Source organism: Mustela putorius, unplaced genomic scaffold (genome assembly GCF_011764305.1).
Source record: "Mustela putorius furo isolate JIRA1106 unplaced genomic scaffold, ASM1176430v1.1 tig00000196_pilon_pilon_pilon, whole genome shotgun sequence".
NCBI lineage: Eukaryota > Metazoa > Chordata > Mammalia > Carnivora > Mustelidae > Mustela > Mustela putorius.
Window position 1 is genome coordinate 222,440 of NW_025421310.1, and position 18,486 is coordinate 240,925.

Sequence of the window (18,486 nt, forward strand, 5' to 3'; positions counted from 1 at the left end):
GCGCCTGGGTGGCTCAGTGGATTAAGCCGCTGCCTTCGGCTCAGGTCATGATCTCAGGGTCCTGGATCGAGTCCCGCATCGGGCTCTCTGCTCAGCAGGGGGCCTGCTTCCCTTCCCCTCTCTCTGCCTGCCTCTCTGCCTACTTGTGATCTCTCTCTGTCAAATAAATAAATAAAATCTTAAAAAAAAATGTGGGATATGACGGGGGCCTGTGGGGGTGACTCCTCTTCTGTCCCCCATGCCCTGGACCTGATGCCTTGCATATGTATCTTTACACGTGTCTCCTTGCCTCTGTGTGTGTCCATTTCTCTGCGTGTCTCTCCCACGTCGAATCTTCCCCTCGCCTCTTCACAGGGCCAGCGATGGCACCTGGGCAGTGAACCATTTGGGCGCCCATGGCAGCCAGGTGATGTCGTGGGCTGCATGATCGACCTCACAGAGAACACCATTATCTTCACCCTCAATGGTGAGGTCCTCATGTCCGATTCAGGCTCTGAGACGGCCTTCCGGGAAATCGAGATTGGAGATGGTGAGGGTGGGCCTCATGGCCCCTTTCTGGTTTTCCTTCCTCTCACCTGACCCTACGCTGCATCCCCAGCCTCCTACTTTTCCATCCCTTCCTTCCACTGGCCCTCCTCCCCTCCTGCCCCTGCCCTGCCCACCTTGTCCTGATCGCTGCCCCTCCGTCCCCTCCCACCAGGCTTCCTGCCTGTCTGTAGCTTGGGACCTGGCCAGGTGGGTCACCTGAACCTGGGCCAGGATGTGAGCTCTCTGCGGTTCTTCGCCATCTGTGGCCTCCAGGAAGGCTTTGAGCCATTCGCCATCAACATGCAGCGCCCAGTCACCACCTGGTTCAGCAAAAGCCTCCCCCAATTTGAGGCCGTGCCCCTCGAGCACCCCCACTATGAGGTGAGGATGGACCCCACTCAGTACCCTCTGATCTGCCTCCGAACCTCATTCTTCCTGCAGTTCTCTTCTCCAAGTTTCTCCTTTCCTCCCGTGTTACCCCACAAGCCGTGTAGAAGGACAGTGGGTTCCCAGGGCTGCCTTGTGGGGTATAACTTCAGCAAACCACAACCTGTCTGACCTCCAGGTGCCTTGCCTAGTAAGTGGGGGAAGGGAAAAAAAAAGGAGCTGGGTTGAATGACTCCGATGGAAATGTCCAGTCCTTATAACTATCTCCAGTCCTTATAACTATAGTTGTAACTATAATTATCTTTAAGCAAGGCTTAAAGAAATATAAATCTCTCTACATTTTGGCACCATCCTTCCTAATTGCTATCTGTGTATACATTTTTGGGGGGTTATTTGTTTTTACCAGCTTTTCATTATTCTGAGTACCCTAGTTTTTAGGCTCTAGTGTCTTTTATCAATTAAACTCGGCATCAAACTCGAACCATATAAAGCTCACGTAGACCAAAGTGACAGTCCTTTTCTCTATCTGGGAGGGACCTGAATCCCACATGGCTGAGCTTCAGTGGGTAGTTCAGAATCAGGCACACCTGGGTTGGCTTCTTATTTGCTGTGTGGCCTTGGGTGTGTGACTGTCTTCTCCTGAGCCTGTTTTCCCAACCATGGTATTGTTCAGCTCTCCTCACATAATCCTTCTCCCCCCTTCTACTTGTAAATCATCTGAATAAGTTGGAGACATCATGCCTCTTATTTAAAAAACTTTAATGTAAGCTCTATGCCCAACATGGGGCTCGAACTCATGATTCCGAGTTCAATAATCACATGCTCTACTGACTAAGCCAGCCAGGCGTCCCATCGTGCCTCTTTATCCCTAAATATTTCAATGTGCATTTCTTCAGAACAGGCTAGACTCTGACAGAACTGCAGTTACAAAAATTGGTCATGAAAATCAGGAAATTTAACAATAATACATACTATTCCCTAATTCATAGTCCCTTTTCAGATTTTGTTAATTGTGGTGATAATGTGTCTTTTTATTTTTCTGGTCCAGTATCCAATCCAGGATGAGATGCTGCATTTAGTTGTTATGTCTCTTTATTCTTTTTTTTTTTTTTAAGATTTTATTTATTTGTTTGTTTGCTTATTTATTTATTTGCAGGGGGCATGAACAAGTGGGGACAGGGACAGGAGCCCCACATGGGGCTCGATATCACAACCCTGAGATCATGACCTGAGCAGAAGCCAAGAGTCAGATGCTTAACCGACTAAGCCACCCGGGCGCCCCATGTCTCTCTATTCTTTAATGTCGAACGTTCCTGAGTCTGTCTTGTCTTCCATGCTGCTAACATTTTTGAAGAGTACAGACCAGTCATCTTGCAGATTACCTCTCATTTTGGTTTGTCGAATTTCTCCTCGTGAGTAGGTATAGGTGACCTGTGGTTGGCAGGAATACCAGAACGTTGTGTCCTGCTCGATGCAGCATATCAGGAGGCACATAGTGTCATCAGGTCTTACTACGAATTACTTTAATTTTGACTGGTTAAGGTAGAGTCTGCCAGGGGAAGATAAATACTAAGTTTCTTTTTGTCATTAATCAGCAATTTGTGGCATTTTTAAGACTAGGTGAGAATGGACGGGTTTTAAGCAGGGGAATGTCCAGATTAGATCTGAGTTTTGGAAAGGTCTCCACCGAGAGTGGATTATAGGGGGTGACAGTGAAGGCAGAAAGACCAGAGGTGCCAGGGGCTAGAGAGGCTGAAGGAGCAGACGTTGATCCTTCTAATTCCTGCTACTGCCAGATGTGTTCTCTACCCAGAGAACAGCAGGCTAGACAGCTGTGAGAACGAACAGACTAACCTACACACAACCACGTAATGAGTCGCACAGACACAGTGCCGGGGGAAAGCAGCCAGACACAAAATGACACATCCCGTGGGTTCCCGTTCATAGGCAGTTTGAGAATAGGCAGAGCTGATCTGTCGTGTGTGAAATCAGGAGGGTGTTACTGACAAAGACTATCTCAGATCCCAGGAGGGAGATGGTCAGTACACTATCGCCATGGAGCAGAGGGAAACCGGGTTTATGAGAGACGGAGGAGAGCGGAGAAGAAGACCCCGCAGACAGTCTGGGAACAGCAAATCTTGGCCACAGTTTTGGGGTCCATTCTTTGGCTGGCAGGGAGCACAGAGGTCTTGGCATTTGGTCTTTGAAGATGGGACAGGAAAGAAAGGGAGCTATTCCATCTGTTCATGGAGTCTCCAAAAAGTCTCTGAGAGTCCTCGGAGCACCCAGTCCTGGCCCCTGTCCTCTGTCCCCTCCTGCCTCTTGTTTAGGCCAGGTGGGGACATTTCCCTCCTCAGAATCGCTGCCTTGGCGAGGGTGGTGACTAAATGGGCACCAGGGTGGGGGGTGGTCCTGGGTGGGTGGTAGAGCTGGGTCAAGTTCTGTTTCTCCGTCTGGGAGCTGGGCACGCATGTGTAGTGGGATTTCTCTAAAACCTCATTGCGTTGTGCATTATGACCTGTGCACTTTTCTGAATGAGTCTCCCCAGGAGACCAGGAGGGCAGGGCCTTTGTTCTGTTCCCAGTTGGGTTCCCAGCCCTGGGGAATGGTGTCTGTCACCTAATAGGGTCTCGGGAAGTATTCTTGGAATGGATGGATGGGTGGATGAATTAGTCTGGAGGGAGGCCTGTTCGTAGGTAGGTTTGGAACATTCCCTCAAGCGATTCCAGAGTCTGGCCAGGGCTGCCACTGCACAAGGGGCCCAGACAGAGCTAGGCAGAGGGCTGAGCACACCCTACAGCCAAGCTGTGTGTCCAACAGGGAGCCCATGTGCTCCGAGGAGTGAGTCTTTGGCTAATTCTCACACAGGTGTGCCAAGGCCTCATGGTCATTCTGTGTGGACTGGGATTAGGACCAGTGGTCTAGCCTGCCTGCCTGGCTCAGATTCCTGCTCCCCCTTAGGTGGCCCGTGTGGATGGCACCGTGGACACACCGCCCTGCCTGCGCCTGAGCCACCGCACCTGGGGCTCCCAGAACAGTCTGGTGGAGATGCTCTTCCTCCGGCTTAGCCTTCCGGTCCAGTTCCACCAGCACTTCCGGTGTACTGCAGGGGCCACCCCACTAGCACACCCTGGCTTGCAGCCCCCCGCTGAGGATGAAGCCCGGGCGGCGGAACCTGACCCCGACTATGAAAACCTGCGGCGCTCAGCAGGGCGCTGGGGCGAGGCTGAGGGGGGCAAAGAAGGAAATGCCAAGGAGGGGGCGCCCGGGGGCAATGCCCAGGCTGGGTTGGAGGCCCAGCCCGTCAGGGTGGAGAATGAGAAGGATGCTACCACAGAGAAGAACAAAAAGAGAGGGTGAGTTGAGAGTGGGGCTGGGATGGGACTCAGGAACCCCAATTAGGCACCCCACTTCAATAATGTAAGAAACCCCATTATGTCCCTCAGTGGCCCATATATGTTAAGTGGAATCAGAATACTGAGGGGCCTGTCATGTCTCAAATGACAGGGATTATCTCCTGGGATGTGCTCATCTCCCAGAGAATATAAAATTGGGGTACCCCACTACATCTATGGAGAACTTCACTATCCTTGGGGTACCTGGTAGGTCCCAAAGTGTTCCACCCAATGGACTTTATTATCCATGGGCTCTAAAGTGGACAGACAGACACTGAAGTGTCTTGGGAGAGTTGACTGTACCCCAAGGTATCCCAGTGAACACCAGTGGTCTTCTAAAGTGGGGTCATTTCTGTGTCTCAAATGTACCCCCCCCAAGAACTAGCTTCAATGGAGACCCTCAAAAGGCATTAAACCCAACTTGAAACTAAGTCTGCTTTCCTCTACTATCACAGTGGTTTTCAATGCGATGTAGGTCTGTTTCTCTTGGTGGATGTGTGGAAATGGTGGCCGATTTTGGTTATCACAGTGTTGGGACAGTGGTGATGCTACTGGGGGACTCCAGGCATTCTACAGGCTTTTGGTGATGTACAAGACAGTGCCACACAATGAAGGACTGTCCTTTCCCAAGTGCCTTTAGCATCCATATGAGAAATGCTGACTTAGGGGGAACACTGTATGCCCCAAAGAGAACCTCCCTGTCCCCAGAGGCACCTTTAAATTTGGGCATCTGTAAGCACAGAGCACAGTGTCTCCAGAACAGATTATGCTGACTTGGTTGGCAAGTTTATCCCTCTAGAGGTGGGGACTTGGGTGTTAGAAATGGGATGTGGAGGTCATGAATGTTGTGGTGGAGAGGGTTGGGGGGCTGGGCTTGAGAGCTGGTTTTCACAGTAGCCTTTCCTCCCCATCACCAGGTTCTTATTCAAGGCCAAGAAGGTCGCCATGATGACCCAGCCACCAGCCACTCCCACTCTGCCCCGACTCCCTCGAGAGGTCGTGCCAGCTGACAACCGTGATGACCCTGAGATCATCCTCAATACCACCACGGTGGGAACCTGGGGCCCTCAGCTTTCCCTCAGAGACCCCTCAGATTTCCAAATTTCATGCTGCAATCCCTAGTGATTGCCATTACCTGGGGACACCCAATACACACTGAAGACCACAAAATAGAGTACGCACTCATCTAGTCCTTTGAACCCCTAAATCCATATAGCTGGGGGCCTAAAAATTACAAGAACACAATGAAGCTATAAGGCACACTTATAAAACTCCCAGGGATCCCAGAATCCAGAGGAAATACCAGTATAGGCTTGGGACCTCAATATTTGGGTTCACCCATATGAACTTGATACCGCCAAATTTAATAGCTATTCTGGCATATTCTTGGGAACCAACATTCACAGCTACCCCAGTAGAGTTTGGGGATTTCCCAAATCTGGAATGTTTTCTGAGACAGATAGCCTTGTGGTTAGGATTATGGGCTACCTGGGTGCCAAGTGGGTAGGTCACTTCATTGCTCTATGCCTTCTCCTTTATAGAAGCTTTATGGTTTTCCCATCAGTAAAATGGGGATACAAATGGTGCCCATTTGATGGGGATTATATTAAGTAAATTTACTAACTGTTTGTTAACTATTATTTATTGATAACTTTGTAATTTGGAGAGGGACCCAAATTCGGAATTATTGCAAATAGTCCCAGAGGATTCTCGAATCTAAAAACGTATCAGTAGATACAGAAATAGAGGGACATAGACCTGTGTGTGTGTGTGTGTGTGTGTGTGTTTCAAATCCAGTAATTTCTTGCTGAGCTCTCAGGGGCCACTGTGAATCTAGAGAGACGCAGGGAAGCCCTATGTCACCAACCTTTTGGACTGACCACTGGTTCCCCTTTGCCTCTCCAGTACTATTACTCTGTGAGGGTCTTCGCTGGCCAGGAGCCCAGCTGCGTGTGGGTAGGCTGGGTCACCCCTGACTACCATCAGCATGACATGAACTTCGAGCTCAGCAAGGTCCGGGCAGTGACAGTGACCATGGGGGACGAACAAGGCAACGTCCACAGCAGGTGCTGGGGAGAGGTGGGGACTGTGGGAGGTGACCTGGATCTCCCCAGGCTAGCCCCAGCAGCTTCCATCCCCTTCTTCTCCTCTTCTCTACCTGTTTACTTTCCTCCTCTGGGTTTTCCTCTTCATTTTCTATTTGGCCTTTTCCATTTTCTCTTCCTTCATCTCATGCTCCCCTTTCTACATTACCTCCTGTCTGTGTTCTGTCTTCCCGTTCCCCTTCCCTCTCTGCCTCCCAGAACCCCCAGCCAGCTTCTAAGAACTCTCGCTCTGAGGGGCCTGGGGTTTTGGCACTCAGGTCTGCAGGTGGTGGGGGTCTGGGGGTGGAGCTCTGAGGTCATGGTATTCTGGGAGTTTGGGGAAGAAAGTGTCCAGGGTCCAGAGCACCTTGGCTGAGGAGCCATGCAGTGACCACTGCTTTTCCTTCAGCCTCAAGTGCAGCAACTGCTACATGGTGTGGGGCGGGGACTTCGTGAGCTCCGGGCAGCAGGGCCGGATCAGCCACACAGACCTTGTCATTGGCTGCCTGGTGGACTTGGCCACTGGTCTGATGACCTTTACTGCCAATGGCAAAGAGAGCAACACCTTTTTCCAGGTGAGCCCAACCCTTAGCAACATATCAATAGTGTCCTCATGTCCCAGTATGCTGGGAAGACCCTTCCAGACCCCTCTGAGGACAGACTCCATAGAAGGCCAGATCTGGGAAGTCCCTGGGAGATCACCTGGCTAACTGTCCACTGAACTGACTCCCTGAAAGGGGGACACAAAGCACTGCCTTGACCCTGGAGAGGGGCCCATAGTCCCTCTTGGGCCCACTGACACCAGTCGCCAACTTTTCACCCATCAGGGAACACCTTAAGATGAATCCTCAGGTGGGCTTTTCCTTCTCAACATTTTATTATGAAAGCTTGCAGATATACAACAAAATTAAAGGAATCATACAGTGAACACCATATACCCACTAGCAAGAACCTCCCACCCACACTGGCTTTACCACGTATTTATCCACTTATCTATCCATTAATCCATCCTACTTGGATTTTATTTAAAAATTTATCTTAAATGGAGAATTTCAAAAATATGCAAAACTAAGATAGTGTACTAGTCCTCCATGTCCCCACTGCCCAGCTCTAACTGTTCCCCACTCGTAGCTGATCTTGTGTCATCTTTACCCTTCACACCCACCTTCATGTCCACACCGGATGATTGTGAAGGAGACCCTGGATATCATATGGTTTCATCTCTTTTCAGTATATATCTCTGCAAAAGTAAGGATTCTTTTAAAAAGCATAACCACTATACCACCTGTATCTAAAAAACCCCACAAACCCTAGTAATTCCTAACTAATCCAATCCCTGTTCATGTTTCTCTGGTTGTCTCAAAAGTGTCTTTTTTCATTTGTTCATTTGAATTGGAATCCAAATAAAGTCATATATTTTAGTTGGTTGCTATGCCCCTCGAGTCTCTCATATGTAGATTTCCCTTCCATATCTCTCTTCTTCTCTGAAATGTGTTTGTTAAAGAAACCAGGCTGTCTGTCCTGGAAAGCTTTGCTTCCCAAAGTGTAGTCCCCTGATAAGCAGGATCTGCATTGCCTGGGAGCTCGTTAGAGATGAGGACTCTCAGGCTTCCCCCTAGACCTGCCCAATAAGAATCCAAAATTTAATCCTGGGGATTCATGTGTCTACCACCATCTGAAGAGTGCTGGCCTGGCTTCTCAGTCTGCATCTGGCTGATGCATCCCCATGGTGTTGTTTGATCATTTTCCTCTGTCCCCTGTATTTCCTGTCAACTGGCAGATGGGTCCGCGGGTGTGGTTAGATTCAGGTTTGGCAAGGCTTCTTCACAGAGGATGGTGTTTGTGGTGATGGAGGCTGAGGTGATGGAACTCATAAGTGGGTTCCACTGTGGATATCAGAAGGGCTGGAGGGAAAGTGCCATCAGAAGACCTTCCTGGGTTTTGACGAATGAGTCTTGGGAGAGAAACAGAAATGGTATTCCAGGTGGAGTGCATGAAAGGCACAATGATCCGGGAGATAACGTTGCCCCTGGGAGAGCAGGAGGAGGCTGGCCCCATCTAGATCAGAGGTGGTGTAGCCCATGAGCAACCTCGGGGACCCTGGGGCACTTTCAGTGCCTGAGTTTGGATCTGTAGACTCCAGCAGTGTCAGGCTGGGGTAATCAATCCCAGAGTTCAGGATCCAGAGTCAACATCACCTCCAGTTCACCCTCTTCCTCACCCTGGCCTCTTCTTCCTTGCCAGGTGGAGCCCAACACGAAGCTGTTTCCTGCCGTCTTTGTCCTGCCCACTCACCAGAACGTAATCCAGTTTGAGTTGGGGAAGCAGAAGGTAAGAGTGCAGTGATGGGGCAGGCTGAGGCAGTAGGTACAGGAGTTCAGGCTGGTGGAGTGGCTGAAAATTGGGACAGTGTGAGAGGTCTCCCTGGAAGCAGAGTGGCAGGACAGAGAGGGCTGAGAATCCTGACCCGTGCATACCTCTGTGCCCCTAGAACATCATGCCGCTGTCGGCTGCCATGTTTCTGAGTGAGCGCAAGAACCCGGCCCCGCAGTGCCCGCCTCGGCTAGAGGTGCAGATGCTGATGCCCGTCTCGTGGAGCCGTATGCCCAATCACTTCCTGCAGGTGGAGACACGACGTGCGGGCGAGCGGCTGGGCTGGGCCGTGCAGTGCCAGGAGCCGCTGATCATGATGGCTTTGCACATCCCTGAGGAGAACCGGTCAGGGCCAGCCCAGGCTCATGGGGGTGGGATGGAAATTGCAAGTCCTCTGGGTTCTGGAACCCTCTCAGTGTCCCCTTCCACCAGTACCCCAGGACTCCAGCCAACACCCCAAAAGGCCCCAAGCCTACATTAGGGAACCCTGACTTAGGGTTATCCCTTATCCCCAGATAAGACTCCAGGGGACACCAGATCCACCTCAGAGGGCTTTAGGCCCATCTTAGCAGACTTCAGACTCACCTCCAGGGAAACCAGACCTACCCCACAGGGTTCCAAGGCTGTCTCAAGGAGCCCAGATCCACACCGAGGAGCCACACAAGCTCCAGAAGCCTCAAGTGCACCTCAGAAGGACATGGACAGGACTCAGAGAGGCCTGAATGCATGCCAGGTGTCTTGGGCACACGGAGAGAGGCTGGATGTATCCCAGGGAGATCTCAAAGCCAGTCCTGGGGACCCAGACACACCCAGAGTAGAGATGTGGTCACATGTATGGCAGGAATGTTCTTAGGTACCCTGAACAGACTCCCACCCCAGACACCCCAGTAAGCTCTGATGTGCTTCATCTTTCCTTTATTTATTCATTTATGCACTGAGCAGATGGCTCTGAGCTCTTCCTGTGTGACCAACAGCACTCTAGGCTGGAAACACCAAACCTGTGTGAATGGACATTCTAGCAATACTCATGGATAACTCCGGGGGCTCAGACTTGCCCAAGGGGACTCAGACCCATCCCCGGGATTCCCAGATATGCTCACTCACATACTTTATCAATCTATCTATCCATCTGCCTATCATCTATCCAACAAGTATTGATTAAGCGCTTACTATGTGCCAAGTCCTGTTTAGGTGCTGGGAATATAGCAAAACAAAGCAAACCAAACAAACAAAAAACTCACAACCAACCCAAAAGGCAGAAATGTCCTGCCCTGGTTTACATTCTAGTCGTATTCAAACATAGCCAGGTTACTCAGGCCTGCCAGAGGCAGGTTCAGTCCCAATTTGGGGATCCCAGATGTATCTCTGGTCACCAGATCCCCTCCATGGAGTCTCAGACACCCCCCGAGTACCAGACCATGCCAGGGATCCCAGATATGGCCCAACGAGTCCGCAGACCACTAGGGGCGTCCAGACTATTACAAGACTCCTAGACCCAGCTCCGCAGACTTCACAGAACCCTGACCCAGCAGGACACTGGGATTCCCTCCTGGGATGGCCGACACTCACCTTAAGCATTTTTTTTTTTTTTTTTTTTTTTTTTGCCTCCCTGTGGTCTGTGCCTGTCTTTCACCTCCTCCGCTGGCTCTGTCCCCGGCTATGGCCCTTCGCCGCCGCAGATCCATGGACATCCTGGAGCTGTCGGAGCGCCTGGACCTGCAGCGGTTCCACTCCCACACCCTCCGCCTCTACCGTGCAGTGTGCGCGCTGGGCAACAACCGCGTGGCGCATGCTCTGTGCAGCCACGTGGACCAGGCGCAGCTGCTGCACGCGCTGGAGGATGCGCACCTGCCGGGGCCGCTGCGGGCTGGTTACTATGACCTCCTCATCAGCATCCACCTGGAAAGCGCCTGCCGCAGCCGCCGCTCCATGCTCTCTGAGTACATCGTGCCCCTCACGGAGGAGACCCGTGCCATCACTCTCTTCCCACCCGGAAGAAGCGCAGAAGACGGTCCCCGCCGCCACGGGCTGCCTGGCGTTGGCGTCACCACCTCGCTGCGGCCTCCACACCATTTCTCACCCCCCTGTTTCGTGGCCGCCCTGCCGGCTGCCGGGGTGGCGGAAGCTCCGGCCCGCCTCAGCCCCAGCATCCCTCTGGAGGCCCTGCGGGATAAAGCACTGAGAATGCTGGGGGAGGCCGTGCGAGATGGTGGGCAGCACGCACGTGACCCTGTCGGGGGCTCTGTGGAGTTCCAGTTCGTACCCGTGCTCAAGCTCGTGTCCACCCTGCTGGTAATGGCTTCCTCCTGCTTCCCTCTGTCCTGTTCTTCCACATTCCAAATCCTCTGCCAATCCCCCTCTCATCTGTGCATCCAACCACCCATTCACCTCTCCATCCTCCACCTTTCAACTTCTTCTCCTGTCATCTACTCATCTCTTCGTTCACTTTTCTTCCCATCCATTCATCTATTAATCAGTTTTTTAATCTTTTCTCCCTTCTTTCCATTCATCCACCCAAACAACCATCATTCATCCATCTGTCCATCCGTCCTCCACCCTTCTATTCATTCAGATATACCCCCACCTTCCCATCCACAGGTGCATCCATTTAATGGCCTTTATTGATCATTTATTGATTATTGAAAAATCAGTAATGCCATCCATCCAGCTATCCATCCATCCATCCACCCATCCATCCATCCATCCATCCATCCATGTATCCATATATCCAACTTCCAATCTAGTTGTCCATTCATCCTTCCACTTACTCATCTGTCAGTATATCTACCATTCCATCTATTCATTTACCCACCTAGCCATTTATTTATGAATCTATCTTAACTTTCATACATCCAATTATCATCCTTCTTCCACCTGTGCATACATTCATCCACATATCCATCCACCCACCCATCTACAGATTCATCTGTTCATTTTCCACCTACCTGTATGTCCAGCACTGCATCTCTCAATCCGTATGTGTATACATCCATCCACCTAACCACAAATCCATCCAGTTACACCCATTCATCTACCCACCGTCCACCCATTTTTCATCCTTTATTGCATGTATCTTTTTTTAAAGATTTTATTTGTTTATTTGACAGAAAGAGAGATCACAAGTAGGCAGAGAAGCAGGTAGAGAGAGAGAGAGAGAGGGAAGCAGGCTCCCCGCTGAGCAGAGAGCTCCATGCGGGACTCAATCCCAGGACCCTGAGATCATGACCTGAGTCGAAGGCAGAGGCTTAACCCACTGAGCCACCCAGACACCCTGCATGTATCTTTTCATTCACATACCCATCTAATGTCTCATCCATATATCCATCCATCCAAATTTTCAAGCGCACACCTATCCACCTGCCCATCATCCAACCATCCCACCCTACCCCCTGGCTATTTACCCATTTATCTGTTTTCCCATCCACTCATTAACATACTCATGCACTTATCGAATCATCCATCCACCTACCCACCTACCCAGAGATTATATATCCTGTCGTTCGTCCATCCGTCCACCCGTCTCTTCCTCTACCTTTTCTCTCCATCCTTTATCTGCCCACAAATTTCTCTCCCTTTCAAACCTCTACTCAGCTGTTAATTCAGCCACACAGCCCTCCCTCCACATCTCCATCTCTTTTCCCCCACTGTTTTTCTGTTTCTTTTACCCACTTCCCCTCCATCTGTTAGCATCTTCATTATGTTCACTGAGTTCTAGCATATAGTGGGAGCTATGAGGGCATCCCATCAGGGCAGGGTGTGTCCTGTTCCAGAGTCACATATGCTCAAGCTTAGGAGAAAGGGCATTTACTAGTGAAGGGAGAGGTGCTCATATTTAGCTATGTGGTCTGGGCCAGGTAAGGCAGTACACAGGCTGTGGATCTGGGAGGATCTTAAGGAGGATGAATAGTAGGGCAGGGGGATGCCATTTCTTTGTGTAGGAAGAATCATATCTAGCCCATGTAGAAATGAATCTGACATATGCAGGAGAAGCAGGTTGGAGGGCTGAGGTTGGGACTCAATTTGCAGGTCTTGTGGGCACAGGGAAGGACCCAGACTTTGTCCTGTAGGTGATGGGCATCTTTGCCGATGAGGATGTGAAACAGATCTTGAAGATGATTGAACCTGAAGTATTCACTGAGGAAGAAGAGGAAGAGGAAGAGGAGGAAGAAGAAGAAGATGAAGAGGAGAAGGAGGAGGATGAAGAGGAAGAGGCACAGGAGAAAGAAGATGAGGAAAAAGAGGAAGAGGAGACAGCAGAAGGGGAGAAAGAAGAAGGCTTGGAGGAAGGGCTGCTCCAGATGAAGTTGCCAGAATCTGTGAAGTTACAGGTGGGCTGGTTCTTCCTCTTCTCCAGCCTCCCCCTACCTGGGCTGGGAAACAGAGGATCTGATGGGGCATGAGTCTGGACTTTGTCCCCAGGAAGTGGGGAGCTATGGATGTGCCACAGGTGATTGGAGTGCTGCTGATCTCAAATGATCTCTCTGGTTGCCATGTGGCAGGTGGATTGGAGAGATAAGACCATGGAGAAGTCTGGCTTAAAGGTCCAGGCAGGAAATGATTGTGGCAGATAGGGCAGGGCCATGGAGAGGGGAGAGGAAGCAAGAAGAGTTTCAAGGATGATCTCATCACCATCTGTCTGGCTGTCCTCCCATAGATGTGCCACCTGCTGGAGTATTTCTGTGACCAAGAGCTACAGCACCGGGTGGAATCCCTAGCAGCCTTTGCGGAGCGCTATGTGGACAAGCTCCAGGCCAACCAGCGGGACCGCTATGGCCTCCTCATGAAAGCCTTCACCATGTCTGCTGCTGAGACTGCAAGACGTACTCGCGAGTTCCGCTCCCCACCCCAGGAGCAGGTACTCTGACACTTGACCCCAGCTGGAATTACTGTCCAAACCCCAACTTTAACCTCTCCCTGTACTGGTGGCATGACATCTTTAAACTCGTGCCTGGCCTCTGACCTTATTGATATCTTTATCTCTTACTCTTCTATTTCTCTCTGAACCAGTCTGAGCTCTTGGTCACTTCAGACTGACACTGACTCCTTTCAAACCTCTAGTTTCTCAAATAGTCCTCACCAGCTCAGAACCTTAAGTAGGGACTCACAATTCGATCTTTGATCCTTGACCTTGGAGTTCCTGCTCTTGGGCCTCTGACCCTCTTTCTAACTTTTGACCTTCCTCTAGATAAACATGCTGTTGCACTTCAAAGATGGTGGGGATGAGGAAGAGTGTCCTCTCCCTGAAGAAGTCCGACAGGATTTGCTGGAATTTCATCAAGACTTGCTGGCACACTGTGGTAAGAGAGATGAGAGAATCCATCTCCCAGACTTTCTCTTGAGACTTCTCCTAAAGTTTCCCTAAGACTTCCTGATCTTAAATATGTACAGTATTGGTGCAATGTAACTTTTGCTTGAATGAAATAACATGTGAACAAATGAATGAATGAATGAACAGACATATTCATGAACAGATAGAGGATGAGTGAAAGGATAAGTTTGTATGGGTATTTGAGTGGATTATACATGGATGGGTGGCTACGGGCAAGTGACTAATGAGTGCATAAATTGGTGATAGAGAGATGAGTGAGTAAAGAAATGGGTGAAGAGATGGCTGGGTGGATGGATGGATAAGGGAAGCGTGATGTTGGTCAGATGGATGGATAGATGGATCACTGAAAATTGGAGGGAGAGGTGGTTGGGTGGCTGGAAGGATAAATGGATAACCTCCATTGTTTCTGGTAATAAGTCAGTTAATAATCTTACTAAGATTCTTTTGTATGTGGTTAGTGGTTTTTCTCTGGCTGACTTTCAAGTTTTCCATTTGCCTTTGCTTTGAAACGGTTGGGTAGGATGTATCTAGGTGTGGCGCTGTCTGATTTTATCCTACTTGGAGTTCGTTAAGTTTCTTGGATGTGTGGATTAATATTTTACATCAAATTTGGGACTTTGGGGCTACTATTTCTCCAAGTATTTTCCCTGCTATTTCTCATCTCTCTTTTTGGGACTCCCCTTTTGCATGTATTGATTGACTGATTGATTTGATTGTGTCCCACAGGCTCTGAGGCTCTGTTATTTTTTCTCCATTCTTTTTTTTTTTTTAAGATTTTATTTATCTATTTGACAGAGAGAAATCACAAGTAGATGGAGAGGCAGGTAGAGAGAGAGAGAGGGAAGTAGGCTCCCTGCCGAGCAGAGAGCCCGATGCGGGACTCGATCCCAGGACCCTGAGATCACGACCTGAGCCGAAGGCAGCGGCTTAACCCACTGAGCCACCCAGGCACCCATTTTTTCTCCATTCTTTTTTAATCTTCAGACTAGATAACCTCTATTGTTCTACCTTAAAGTACCCTGATGCTTTCTCCCACCAGCTCAAATATGCTATTGTACCCCCTAGTGATTTGAAATTTCAGTTTTTGTACTTTTCAGCCCCAGAATTTCTTTTTATTTTAATTTTTTTATTTTTATAAACATATATTTTTATCCCCAGGGGTACAGGTCTGTGAATCACCAGGTTTACACACTTCACAGCACTCACCAAATCACATACCCTCCCCAGTGTCCATAATCCCACCCCCTTCTCCCAAACCCCCTCCCCCCGGCAACCCTCAGTTTGTTTTGTGAGATTAAGAGTCACTTATGGTTTGTCTCCCTCCCAATCCCATCTTGTTTCATTTATTCTTCTACCCACTTAAGCCTCCATGTTGCATCACCACTTCCTCATATCAGGGAGATCATATGATAGTTGTCTTTCTCTGCTTGACTTATTTCGCTAAGCATGATACGCTCTAGTTCCATCCATGTTGTTGCAAATGGCAAGATTTCATTTCTTTTGATGGCTGCATAGTATTCCATTGTGTATATATACCACATCTTCTTGATCCATTCATCTGTTGATGGACATCTAGGTTCTTTCCATAGTTTGGCTATTGTGGACATTGCTGCTATAAACATTCGGGTGCATGTGTCCCTTTGGATCACTACATTTGTATCTTTAGGGTAAATACCCAATAGTGCAATTGCTGGGTCATAGGGCAGTTCTATTTTCAACATTTTGAGGAACCTCCATGTTCAGCCCCAGAATTTCTATATGGTTATTTTTATATGATCTACCTCTTTAATACTATTCTCTATTCTGGGAGTCGTTGTCATCATACTTCCCTCTCTCTTTCTCTTGTCTTTTTTTTTTTTTTTTAAGATTTTATCTATTCACTTGACAGAGAGAGAGAGAGATCACAGGTAGACAGAGAGAGAGGGGGAAGCAGGCTCCCCGCTGAGCAGAGAGCCCGATATGGGGCTCGATCCCAGGACTTTGAGATCATGACCTGAGCCGAAGGAAGAGGCCTAACCCACTGAGCCACCCAGTCGCCCCCATACTTCTCTTTAATACTTTAGACATGGTTTCCTTTAGTTCTTTAGACCTATTTACAATAGTTTAAAAGACATTTAAAATGCTTAGAAGGATGAATAAATGAACAAACATAAGAACATATGGAGAAATAAATGAAAAACCCAAGAATTCACACCTGAAGGAGGAATGAATGAACCAGTCATTGAAGAAGTGAATGAGTAGATGAATAAACACAGAGTTGAATGACACCCTCTCCCTTCGACCAACTCCAGGAATTCAGCTGGAGGGGGAGGAGGAGGAACCAGAGGAAGAGGCCACCCTGGGCAGCCGTCTGATGAGCCTGTTGGAGAAAGTACGGTTGGTGAAGAAGAAGGAGGAGAAACCCGAGGAGGAACCACCAGCTGAGGAGAGCAAACCCCGTGAGGACTGGGAACTTTAGGGTGGGGACAGGGATGGGGCAGGCACTGTTGGCAGGGCTGGGGAATACTGTAGGGGGAAAGAATCACAATCTCTGCCTTCCAGGAGTTTAGCATGTTATAACAGATACACATATACATGTACTTACCATGTCAGGTGGCCATGGGGACTAAGGAGAAAAATAAAGTTGAGTGATAGAAGAGAGAGGGATGAAGGTGGAGGGGTCAGAGCTGGGGAGTGAAGTATGCAAAAATCTGGGGAAGATCATTGGTACAAAGGGAATAGCCAGAGCCAGTGCAAAGGCCCTGAGGCAGAAACATCCTTGGCGTGCTTAAAGGCCAGTGTGGCTGGAGCACAGCAAGCAAGGGGAGAGGGGCAGGAGATGAGGTCAGAAGGGGCAGGGCCAGATTGCCCCTGGCCCTGAAAGGTTAGCACTGAAAGGTTATGAATTGACACCATCATTCAGTCCCAGTACATGGAGGTTTCTCTTAATGCTGAAATATGTGAGACATCTATCTTTTCTCCCAGAAATCCTGGGAAGGAGAAGGGTTGGGAGAGAAAGAGAGACAAAGAAATGGATGCTGGATGTAGGAGATATGAGTCCCAGAGAGATGGCCAAGGAGAATAAAACGGTTCATTTTGACATCATTTCCAAATGACACCAAAGTCCACAGGTTTTCTTTGTGTCTGTTGTCTCTCTTGTTTGAAAAATCAACAGTATTTTTACAGAACAAGGGGAATTATGATTTCAAAGGTGCATTATATATTCCAAAGGTGCTTATAATATACTCTGGTATTTTGAAGTGATACATCTTCTTTTTCCTCTTGAAAGCTTTAGAGGGCCCTTACTGTCTAGGTATTAGGGTGAAGAGAGCAGGGAAGCTATTAGGGCAATAAAAAAATTAAAAAATCTTCCAGAATCTGCCCACTTCTGGCAGGTAGAGGGTCAGGGCATTAGTAACTGAGCAGCCCTCTGGGAAGAGAAGCCCTTTCTGCATTGTTCTGGCTCAAGGCCCTGACCTGGCGGTGTTCTGACACTTACGTTCCCTTCCCAGAGTCACTGCAGGAGCTGGTGTCCCACACAGTGGTGCGTTGGGCTCAAGAGGACTTCGTGCAGAGCCCCGAGCTCGTCCGGGCCATGTTCAGCCTCCTGCACCGACAGTACGACGGACTCGGGGAGCTGCTGCGTGCCCTGCCCCGGGCATACACCATCTCCCCATCATCTGTGGAAGACACCATGAGCTTGCTTGAGTGCCTCGGCCAGATCCGGTCCCTGCTTATTGTGCAGATGGGTCCCCAGGAGGAAAACCTCATGATCCAGAGCATTGGGTGAGCCCCTGCCCCCTCCCTGGATTTCGCATCTTCCCCCGGAAGGAGGAGCCCCCTCCTAGCTCCAGCTTGTCCCCCTGGCTCATGTCCCCTGAATGCAATAATGGCTCCTTCTGCCACTTCTGCCCCATCCTTGGGGTGATATACTTCTCCCAATAGCTAGCCCATATCCCTGGCTTATGTCCCCTCCCTTCCCCTCTCCATCCAACCCCTGGGGTATCAGCTCTTACTCACCTGCAACTCTTAGCACAAGATTTACCCTCTTTGAGCTTCAGTGTTCATCTCCAAGCTGGGGAAGAACCATGGCTACCTCGTAGAGTCATGATGAAGCTTCCATGGGCTCAGGCACATCATAATGCTATTGACAATGGCCATGATGGTATTGGGCGCTCAGTCAGTGTCAAGGGTGTCTCATTCCTTCACTCAGCAAGCATTCATTGGGCACCTACTCTGTGCCATGCCCTTTCTAGGCACTTGGGGAATACAATGTGCAACGTGGTTAAGAATCCCTGCCCTAGGGGTGTCCACCTTGGATCTATGCCTCAGTTTCCTTTTCTGTAAAATAGGGATAATTATAGTTCCTGCCTTTCAGAGTGGACATAAAGATTGAATGGGTTCAGATCCA

At 49.4% G+C, this 18,486-nt stretch overlaps 1 protein-coding gene across 2 annotated transcripts in view; it reads left to right on the forward strand.

Moving 5' to 3' along the window:
• Window positions 1–18,486, forward strand: part of RYR1 (ryanodine receptor 1) — a 109,839-nt gene that overhangs the window by 24,486 nt on the left and 66,867 nt on the right. For both annotated transcript variants that reach the window (XM_045076770.1, XM_045076771.1), the window contains exons 26-39: window positions 355–529; window positions 701–909; window positions 3,877–4,271; window positions 5,228–5,360; window positions 6,216–6,376; window positions 6,804–6,969; window positions 8,639–8,725; window positions 8,886–9,112; window positions 10,447–11,059; window positions 12,835–13,095; window positions 13,422–13,622; window positions 13,953–14,064; window positions 16,388–16,534; window positions 17,588–17,861. In XM_045076770.1, coding sequence (XP_044932705.1) covers window positions 355–529; window positions 701–909; window positions 3,877–4,271; window positions 5,228–5,360; window positions 6,216–6,376; window positions 6,804–6,969; window positions 8,639–8,725; window positions 8,886–9,112; window positions 10,447–11,059; window positions 12,835–13,095; window positions 13,422–13,622; window positions 13,953–14,064; window positions 16,388–16,534; window positions 17,588–17,861 — 3,161 coding nt within the window. The remainder of the gene's footprint in view (window positions 1–354; window positions 530–700; window positions 910–3,876; window positions 4,272–5,227; window positions 5,361–6,215; window positions 6,377–6,803; window positions 6,970–8,638; window positions 8,726–8,885; window positions 9,113–10,446; window positions 11,060–12,834; window positions 13,096–13,421; window positions 13,623–13,952; window positions 14,065–16,387; window positions 16,535–17,587; window positions 17,862–18,486) is intronic.